The sequence below is a fragment of the Tarenaya hassleriana genome, unplaced genomic scaffold (assembly GCF_000463585.1).
Source record: "Tarenaya hassleriana unplaced genomic scaffold, ASM46358v1 Cleome1, whole genome shotgun sequence".
In the NCBI taxonomy this organism is placed as follows: domain Eukaryota; kingdom Viridiplantae; phylum Streptophyta; class Magnoliopsida; order Brassicales; family Cleomaceae; genus Tarenaya; species Tarenaya hassleriana.
In genome coordinates, this window is record NW_010960187.1 from 5,613,329 (window position 1) to 5,623,560 (window position 10,232).

At 39.0% G+C, this 10,232-nt stretch overlaps 3 protein-coding genes across 5 annotated transcripts in view; 1 reads left to right on the forward strand and 2 right to left on the reverse strand.

The window, feature by feature from the left end:
* Nucleotides 1-1,107: 1,107 nt before the first annotated feature.
* LOC104813454 (potassium channel AKT2/3) lies at nt 1,108-6,682 on the reverse strand. Of its 3 annotated transcripts, XM_010541045.2 has the most exons (13): nt 6,333-6,682; nt 6,132-6,249; nt 5,256-5,436; nt 4,670-4,888; nt 4,159-4,317; nt 4,000-4,057; nt 3,459-3,776; nt 3,115-3,354; nt 2,632-2,949; nt 2,354-2,545; nt 2,163-2,238; nt 1,553-2,050; nt 1,108-1,378 (listed from the first exon to the last, which is right to left on the reverse strand). In XM_010541045.2, the coding sequence occupies exons 2-13, from the start codon at nt 6,154-6,156 to the stop codon at nt 1,257-1,259; spliced, it is 2,406 nt and encodes an 801-aa protein (XP_010539347.1). In that variant the 5' UTR covers nt 6,157-6,249; nt 6,333-6,682; the 3' UTR covers nt 1,108-1,256. The 3 variants fall into 3 exon arrangements, with proteins under 3 accessions (XP_010539347.1, XP_010539356.1, XP_010539338.1); XM_010541054.2 differs by lacking the exons at nt 6,132-6,249; nt 6,333-6,682 and having other exon boundaries at nt 2,354-2,506; nt 5,256-5,654; XM_010541036.2 differs by lacking the exons at nt 6,132-6,249; nt 6,333-6,682 and having other exon boundaries at nt 5,256-5,649.
* A 2,123-nt stretch (nt 6,683-8,805) lies between these two features.
* LOC104824950 (probable transcription repressor OFP9) lies at nt 8,806-9,615 on the forward strand. Its single transcript, XM_010557151.2, has one exon. The coding sequence runs from the start codon at nt 8,812-8,814 to the stop codon at nt 9,409-9,411; it is 600 nt and encodes a 199-aa protein (XP_010555453.2). The 5' UTR covers nt 8,806-8,811; the 3' UTR covers nt 9,412-9,615.
* A 52-nt stretch (nt 9,616-9,667) lies between these two features.
* LOC104813470 (death-associated inhibitor of apoptosis 1) overlaps nt 9,668-10,232 on the reverse strand; it is a 1,508-nt gene continuing 943 nt past the window's right edge. The window contains exon 2 of the mRNA XM_010541066.1: nt 9,668-10,232. Coding sequence (XP_010539368.1) covers nt 9,879-10,232 — 354 coding nt within the window. The 3' untranslated portion in view covers nt 9,668-9,878.

Here is a 10,232-nt window from a genome sequence, read left to right on the forward strand (position 1 = left end):
AAGGTTAATACTGTACGAGTTATTAAATAACTCTGACAGAGAACGGACGAATCACAAAACTAATGTTGTGGTGAAGGCGAAGAGCATGCTGCTTTGGTATAAATCAATTTGTCAATGTGTATGTATGTTTATATATATATGTATATACATACCAACGAAGGAGTTTATATGTCATTGCCGAGACAACTAAGGAGTTTATGCATCAAACCAACCAACACATGCTGGATAGTGATAAGTAGAATGAATCCAATGTTATTCACATACGTTATCAAAGATTTTGGCATTTTAAAAAAAAAAATCTGTTTTTTAAATTTCCAAAGCTATTTAGGTTGTAATAATTTGTATGCGGTGATTGTCATTTAGGATTTCTACATATGCAAAAGTAAAAACTCTATTTTTGATATATGAAAGAAAATGAAGTGCATGCATGTAATATCATTGGGAAAAGAATACATGTGTTAGGTAAGAAAGAGAGAGAAGGAGAGGAATTCCAACTCCGTGAACCACTTCCTGTAAACGAGGTCGTGGGTTCAACACCCAGAGTATGGAGATTCCCCTCCTGCCACCTTCGGGTGTTTCACATCCCACGTGTGTGTTGGAGAGTCGTGCGCGTGGATCGGAATTAGTTTGGGCTTTTGGGCTTGGGATCACCCGATTATCAAAAAAAAAAAGAGAACGGGGAGCAAAATCGAAAGACTCGGGGATTGGTGGAGAGCAGAAGAGGTGTTTGGTAGGGATAGTAAATGTGATGTGGGTGAATTATGGATGCAATGCAACACATTCATTTAAAGCTTTCCGTGGGAGAAGTTTATTCAAAGGAAAAAAGGGACTTAAATGATGGTTTTTTAGACCAAACAAGGCACAATCATTCAACCCCCCTCCCTTAATTTCTTATATATATATATATATATATAACTATTAGATTTGTGATATAATACATGGAATGTCCACGCAATTCAATAATGCACAGTAATAGTAAAATGGGGTTCTCAATTTTTTTTTTAATCATATTCCACAAAATTAGTAATGTTCTATTATTTGTATAGACAAAGGAAATTTTATTATTATTATTATGGTTAGTCAAAGCCATTTATGCACATACATTAATGACTCACAATTCCGTATGACAGCTTGCAAGTAACATATGGAACGTCGTATGAGGTTACAAATTGCAAAGACCATATTTGATCTACGCGGATTTTTTTTAATAAAACATTTTCGCAAACGGTGCAACATCAAATCAAATGATACTTTGATTAATTATCTTCTTCCACTAAGTAAATCTTGTCATTATCTCTAATCACTTCTATACTGTCGATCTCCGCTCCGGTCTCATCCGTCACCATAGCCCCACTTGCATCAAACCCCAACTTCCCCCCTGTTTACACCATCAATCATTTAAACCCATCAATTAATAATCCCTAACCGGTCACTCAACCGAGCCCCGGTATTCAGAGAACGTCTTGGTACTTCGTTTTCCGGTTCAGGCAAGAACCGACCAATTCGAAAATCGGTTTCAGCTAACAATGGAGAAAAAAGAAAGTCTCCATACCTGCAATTTTCTTGAGCTCGTCAAGTGAAGAGGGCAACATAATAAGCTTCCCATATTCTGCAAACCCTAATCCTCTCCTCTCCAATGGATGTCCCCTGAAAATACTCACTCTCGCGCGCTTTTCCCCGGCTTGTACGTTAGTCCGATTCCTCGCCTCTCTCTCGAGCATCATCTCGTCGAAGGTCGAGGAAGAAAACTCACAAGTGTTGAGGCCGATCACGTCTGAGCCGCTCATCACGAGCAGATTCACCATGTCCATGTGATTCTCCGCCATGGCAACCTGTACAGCCGTGAAGCCCTTGTGGTCCTTTGTGTCGATGTTGAGTCCGAGTTTCAGAAGATCTTTCATTACTTCGAGGTTGTTCTGTCTTGCGGCGGCGCATAGAAGGTCGCCTGCTACGTGAGGGTCGGATATGGCAGCGAAATGGTAAAGGATTCTGAAGATGGCGTGGTTTTTCGATGTTATTGCCTCCCACAGAGCCGTGTTTCCGTTCACATCTGCAAGATTTCCGCATCGTGTGTGCAAAGAATGAAGTATCGAGTACATGTGTGTATATGTATCTATCTATATATCCATATATATATGTATGTATATGCTGCATTTGCGTACCTCTTACGTGGATGTTGCATCCGTGCTTTAGGAGTATTAAAACACACTCTTCAAATCCTTTGGAAGCTGCTACGTGCTGACACATGCATGCAAACAAGAAGAATCATGATTGCAATGACCAAGATGAAGATGATGATGATAATGACCATGACAAGGATGACCATGACGATGATTACATCAGCAAGACTTACCAATGGAGTTCTTCCGTTGGAGTCAACGATGTCAGGGTCCAACTTAGCCTTCAGAAGCTCATCAAGAAGAGCTGCATTGCCTGCACTTGCAACAGTCAACAGATTCGACGCCATGTTTGGATCACTCTCCTCCTCTTCTCCACCTTCCGCCAGCTGTTCCCCGAAGTTTAAATCATTGAGCTTTTTGTGATGCTTGAATACAGATTTACGATGTTGTTACTTCGTCGTCACAAAAAAGAAAACAGTATCAAACGTTAAGACAAGTGGGAAAAAAATACCTGAAGGAAGTTCTTGAGCATGGTGACATTGTCGTGCTGCTTTGTCTGAATTGTTTCGATAAGGGAAGTTGTTTTGAGTCTGAGGAGTTGTGAAAGTGACTTTGTCCGGAAAGTGAAGCTGTGAGGTCTACAACACAGAGCTCCGACTTCTCCAAATATGTCTCCAGATCGTAAAGTGCCTAAGACACTCTCTCTCTCCATTTCAGAGTCAACGATTTCTACTTCCCCCGAAATGATTACGTAAACATCGTCGGGCGATTCATTCTGCATTATGACATCCTCTCTTGGTGGTATGTACTCAGCCTTCATCTTCGAGACCTAGTAAAGTAATACCCATATGACAATACCAGGTGATAAGAACTGTGATCAAGATTCCTTCTTCTTCATGTTTTCATGTCCTGTTTATCCTGTCTGGTTCCGTGTTCTACTTGATCACACCATTGTTTATGTGAGTTATGTGAGAGAACGAGAAGAATAACACACCAGGAGAAGCAGTATTTCCGGTGAGACGCCCTTGAAGAGATAGACCTTTTCCACCGACGGAAGAAAAAGATGTTGGCAGATGCTTTTGTAGATTGACTTAGGGAGCTGCTCAATCAGGTGTTGCTGGTTCAAGTTTTCTGCTTTGAACTTCAAACACATGTAAGCCAATATCTGCTCTTTCAGTCTAGCCGGCAAACGGTTTCTACAAACAAAGTTCGATGCAGCTTGAATGCTGTTCCTCTGCATTACACAACACCCAGCTCCGTAAGAACACAATACAGCACACCTGGGAATAAAGGAGGAAAATTTCCGAAATATTACAAAAACAGTGAAAGGAGACTCACAAATTCCATGGTACGACGAGTCCCTTCCACAACCAAGTTAGTCATGTTACCTATAAGGTAAGCAGTGAGGCCGAGATTGAAGAGCATGTAGAATATGATGAATATCATCTCCATGGTGTTGACTGCATGAAGATCTCCATAGCCCACAGTGGTCATTGTGGTGATAGACCAGTAAATGGCTGAGATGTATCTTACCGAAAGACTCGTCTCTCTGAAGTTCGGGATCACTGCTCCTATCCATGTCTTTCCCTGGTGTGGATATCTGTCAGCCAATAGATAGTAGAGGCAACCGGCACAATGCACCAGAAGCAGCGTCACCTGTATGTGCCCGTTTCGTCATATTTCATTCTAGATGAATTACATAGTATCCTTCTGAGCATATTTCATTCTAGATGAATTACATATTATCCTTCTGAGCAACTTTCTGGACAATCATTGCATGTATTAAGAGTTTCAACTCATATCTATACTACCATGTTTAAGATGTCATGTTTATTTACATGGCAATTCTTCCAAGTAAGAAGCATTTCTTGTCACTCACAGATAGAAGACGGAGGCAGCGGACCCAGAAGTAGCTGAACCGGATGTCCTTCTCGAGCCTGAAAAGACAGGAAGACAGAAGCCATTCGATGCTCTTTCACTAACTTGAACAGGTTTGGCCGGTAAGCGGTAAGATAATGGTTCGAGCTGAGAAACTTACCTTGTGAAGAGATGCTTGACACGTCGGATTCGCCAAAATCTGAGCAATCCAAGGAGTGAGCAAGAGATGCTCAGATTCGGTTTGCCAGTGACCAAGTATCCAATTGCTTCATAAGGTAGAGTTGATGCCACATCCATCAAGAACCAGGTCGAGAGGTACCTTTTCATGAAAATTAAAATACAGTTTCGATTACTTTCAGCTAATATTAAATTCAGAATCTTTTCTTTGTTGTTTCCAGAATTGGTAATGGGTCTTTTCTTGATTTTCTAGTCAAATATAGTCAATTTGCCTTCTTGAAGCAGAAACCTCTCTTCCACTAACTAAGAACATATTAAAAGCAGGGTAAAAGGAAAATCACAACAAAGTGGTGAATGGGTCCAAATCACCTAAACCTTGTCCCCTTTCATTTAAAACAAGAAATCAGTAGAAGAAGATTTAACCAAACCTACCATGAAGAAGAGAGACATGACACAATGATTGATGAACAAAAATGAAAAAATAAAACACTGACCTTGTCGCAATCTTTCTGGGTTCACGGACAAGAAGCTGAGTTCTTTGGTCTATGAACGCGACAAAAAACGTCAAGACAATGTCTACGGCAAAAAACAAATCCACGATGTTGTCTGCGATATACAGGTCTCTGTTCGGTGAAGAATTTAGAAAGGCGACTTCAAAGGGGTAAACCCACGAAGAGTATGCAACCAAAAGCACCATAAACGACTCCCAGCACCTGCGTCATTCAAACATATGACTAATTAGTCATCCCCACACTAAAAAGTTTCCATTTTTTTTTTTTTTTGCGTTTTGTGGTTAATGTGATCTGAATACTTCAATAAACATGTCACTATCTATTCACAAAGGTTTCCCTTTTTGCAGGATGACTAGATCACATCTCAGATTTTGAAATCGAAATCATTCATCAACGCCAGAGATGGGAATGAGTTTTTCATAATCACCGGGCAAAATGAACGTTTGAGGAATACATACAGCATGTGAATAAGGTTCATATTGGGTAAGAACAGAATATTTGTAAGTGTATGGCGTTATATATGTGGCATATATGAAGAATATATATATATATATATATGTGTGTGTACCTGTATCTGGAATCCATTGGTGAGATGATCCATCCGCTCGAGCTGATGTGATTCTGGTTGTAGCTTGCAACACCAAGAGGAGGGAGAATGAGCTTTGACAAATTGCTCAAGCTGAGAGAAGAAGCGTCGTCTTCTCCTTTCCCTTTCTCTGGGTGCTGATGAGAACGCCAGTGCTTCATGTCTGAGAATAAGTGGGAGTTAGATGCTGTGAACTTCAGCTCCATTATATTTGTTGTCTGGACAACAAACTCTATGAGCTAATAAAAGGGAGAGAGAGAGAGGCTATGGTTGGTGGTGATGTTATAATGGCGGTGATGAAGGAGTTTGTGGTTATGCAATGCAAGTCATAGTACATAATGGTGGTCCTCCTCGTCAAAGAGTAAGCTGCTTTGGAAGCGAAATATGGACAGCTTTGGTGGGGAACACCTTTAAATTTGTAGGAAGATATCAGGATTACCACAAATAAATAATGTTAACTGATTGCTTTATTATTATCCTTTGAGATAAGGTGTCAAATCTGAATAATGGGTCCAAGAAATGGTATGCAATTTCATCAGAGAATAATGACAAGCACCCTCGAGAGGGTCCCATTGTATATATCAAGAGAAGTAGAGACAAGTTCTTGACTTGAAAACTTGTTTTTAACACTAAGCTAAAATTGAAACTCCCGATTATGTGAATTCAGGAATGTGATGCAGAAGAAGTGATATAAGGAATCAGATTCCAATATACCAGGGGAAATCTTGGGAGGAAAAAGGATGATACCGACGATACATCAGTATATAGTGATTGATCATATACTGTAAAATGTGGCCTTTGAGTCGAGCAAACAGTCATCAAAGAAACCCAGAAAGGGAGGAATTTTTTTTCACCGACCTGATTTTCCTCTGGTGTGGGACATTGCCCATCAAAATCCCAAAAGGAATCGAATCGTCTTCTTTCGTCTTTCTCCATGTTTCCAGAATGAATCTGAAATGTCCTGTTAATATCATACCTGAAAGGTTTAAAAAGACAATGAACATACAAACGAAATGAACCATTATGAGTTATCGTCAGACATGCGAGAAGAACTTTGACCTAGGAATGTCTTCAGGGCTCAAGAGTTGACATACAAGAACGCCGACATAGAAGTTGCAGATGACGATGACGACGATGACGATGATTTCCATGTCATCTTCAACATAAAAAAAGGTTCGTTCTTTGCTGCAACATCAACATCAGTGGGCATACAAAAAAAAGAAACATGCTACAAGGCAAGTCTCTCATGTCGGAACCTGAACATGAAAAAAACGAAGAACATGACAGGAAAATTAAAAGGCGCGCCAAAACCGCGCGATTTGTAAGACAGATTACGAATACGATCGCCATAGCAATTGAAGTAGAACACGAGATCAGATAGAAATCTCAAATCAAAACCCTAGATAGATCAGGAAAAAAAACCCGATAAACTCTGATCATCCAGAATCCGAGTACTCGTGAAATGCATTATGCGACGGGAAGCAATAATTTAAATAGAAAAAAAAAACAATGGATTAAATTTGAATTATTCAATTTACTTTTCCGAATAATACAAAATTTAAATTTTCAATCCTCAATCCTACAAATCCAAAATATATAAAATAATTTGAGTTCGACAATATATTTGCTTATTGTGTTTCTGTGGAGAGGCTTAGATTATACAATGATTAATTAAAACATTATATTTTTGTGGGCCTTTTTAATTTTAATTACGACGTCGTATTGAAAGCTTTGATTTGGGCTTCCACATTTGATTGGGCTTAACTCGGCCCATATTCTACTCGGTTGGTTTGATTTGGTTCGGGATCAGATAACCGGAATTTTAGAAATTATGCAGAGATAACCAAACCGACAAATAATTATGTGCTATGGATTATTACAACAAAATATAAGATATGATGGACCATCATCATACCATCATGTGCTTTGTGTGTCAGCCGAGCAAGTTGGTAGGTACTTCTCTCAGTACATTTACATCAACTCATCAATTAGTTTCTTTACCTTTTCCATTTTTTTTAAAAAAAATTATAAAAACTATCATATATATATATATATGTATGTATATATATATAAAAAAAACGGATAGTATCACATGACAAATGCTCTTTCTATGCGACCCAATTCTAAACCAACATGCTAGAATCTCACAAAGGGATCCTATCCAGCTGTTTAATTACGAATTCGAGGGGCTTATCTCCTCAATTATTGGATTTTCCCTTTTTAAGATTCAATTTTTCATTAATTCACTTGATCATATATATGGAACTCAAGCTATAAACACATTCGCAGTTAAATTGAAGACACTTGATCCAACACGTGGTGTAATTAGTATATTAAATCCACATAGAAAGAAATCAAACTTGAATTAAAATTTATGATCTTTCGCGTGTTTTTTTTTAAATGTAATTAGAAAATAGATGGTTTTAGTATATAAAGATTTTATTTAAAAATTAATTAAGAATGGAAAGGACAATAAAAGTAGAGGTACAAGACAGCAAAGGTAAAGCATGCCTTGTCTCCAATGCATGACACAGTTTGTGTCTTTGTGTGCCCATTTAACCCCTCTCATTGTTTATAATTGCACAAACCACTCTTTTTTTTTTTTGCATGGAAAATGGATAATGTTGGGATAAAATATGATATTATTACAATTATTTTTTGTCATGATATTGACTTTATTGAAAAAAAAAACACATACTTGGTAGCAACAACATTTAAGAACATGGCACCACCAAATGCAAAACTAAATTTCATATATCTTTTTTTTTTTACTGAACTCCAATATGTAAGTCAGAGAGGGATTGCAAAAGGCTGTGAATGCTAGAAAAACCATAAATCTTGTGATTTTTAAAAAATAAATATACAGATTAATTGATGATCATATATGCATATACAGATGCCATTTAATTATCTATATATTGTTAATGTAAATGGAACAATGTGAATCATATATATATATATATATAAAAGAATATCTAGAGTCCATCTATTACAAGAAATCATTCACAGTCTAAGCTAAACAATCTCTGCTTTGCCAAAAACCCATCAATGCAATAGTCACCACCATAGCCATGTGAAAGCCTCAAATTTAGCTCAGCCTCTTGCTTCCTCTCTTTAGTTCCTTTAAAAGCCTTTTCATAGACTTTTCCATATTACCACACACTTTAGGAGAGGAGAAGAAAAAAGTAGCTTGACATCTCATATTCTCCAATGGTCTACATGCACACCATAATCACATTTCCCAATATATACATATACAATATACTAATAGAATGCATGCATTTAATCATACATCTAATCTCCCCCTATCAATTATTCCCTCCTTTAGATTTGATATAAACAAATGCTTCAAAAGTGATTCTTTAGTTATTCATAAGTCTCAATTGGGCTAAGTGTGGATAGGTTTGAAGTTATGTATGGCTAAGATTAGAATAAACTTCTTTTGAATCAAGAATCAGGACATGATCATTTCGAGCATGGACCCACCTTACCAATTGTGCATAAAAATGATATATGAATCTCTTTACAAACACCATCAATGTCCCTCCAAAAACCCCTCGCTATATGTTGCATAAAAGATATGAGGAGAGGCCAAGAAGAACACAGCCAAAGCTGCAACTGCAACAAGAAACCCACCAGACGAAAAAGAGAGACCAGAATCTGCAGATCCCTTTGTTGCATCACCAACACAAGGTTCAGCGTTTCATCATCTTCCTCCTCCTCCTCCTCGGAAGAACCTTCAGAGAGATTCTCCGACCAACACGGGTCGCTTTCCAGTCTAACACACTACATGGTCCAAGAGAAGCTCGACCAGATGATCAGAGACCAAAGACAAGAAGCAACCCACCAGGAGAAGTTAAGGCATAGGAAAATGGGGAGGGGAAGAACAAGGAGAAGAAGTGAAGGAAGCAGCACTAAGTTCATCGTGATGATGGCGATGGAGAAGTTTTCGTACGACCCACGAGAGGACTTCAGAGATTCCATGGCTGAGATGATCATAGAAAACCGTATCAATGACGCAGAAGAACTGAGGAGCCTATTGGAATCTTATCTGTCGATGAATCCTCGAGAATTTCGGCCTGTGATTCTCGACATCTTCTACGAGGTTTGTTCTGATTTGTTCGTGTCTCGGCTGTAGGATTTCATTCATCTTACACGATAGAACGGACGTTTTTCTTCACGTGTGAATGAATTGAGAAGAAAGCAAGGGCTTTTACGATACTGCACGTGTTTGTGTAAGATAACCGGCTTGTAAACCGACCGGTTCAGAATAATAAATAAACCGGTTCATATTCCATTCTTGGTTTAGATAGGAAATCTCGAGTTTTTTTTTCCCGTTTTCCAAGATTTTCAATAGGTTTCGTATTCTTGAATATTAATTGTAACGATTTTGGTAAACGAGATAACACCATTATAATAATAATAATTATGGAAAAAATCCGCATTAACTTTTCTTTTTGGTATTACCGTTCCCAAAAAGAGAGAAAGTAAACGTACAAAGCGTAATTAAATTTTGTGTATAACGCCTCGTGAATCCCTAGGGCACCACCTCCCGGCTCCCCCATCGTTATCACGTGCACTGCACATTATTGACCGTCCGATCGTTCAATAGATGTCGAGGATCTCGATGATCGGACGGATGCAAATCGGACACGACCCTCGATTGAGCCACAGCTCCCTCGAACACACTCTGCAGAAAGTGTGGCCACATGGGATAAACGCCGCTCCTTTCTTCCTTCCCATGCACACGCAGCACACCGAATCATTACTCGTCCCCGTTGACGCCGTTAATCTCTCCGTCTCAGTCTCCGTCTCACCCCTCTCCGCCGTTTCCTCCAGCAGTCTCATTAACGACACCCTTAACGGCGTCATCGGCGTCTGCCCCTCCTCCGTCTCTCTCGTGCGGTAGTGTCTCTCCGCCGCTAACGCCGTCGCGAGGTTCATACCCGACTCGGAAGA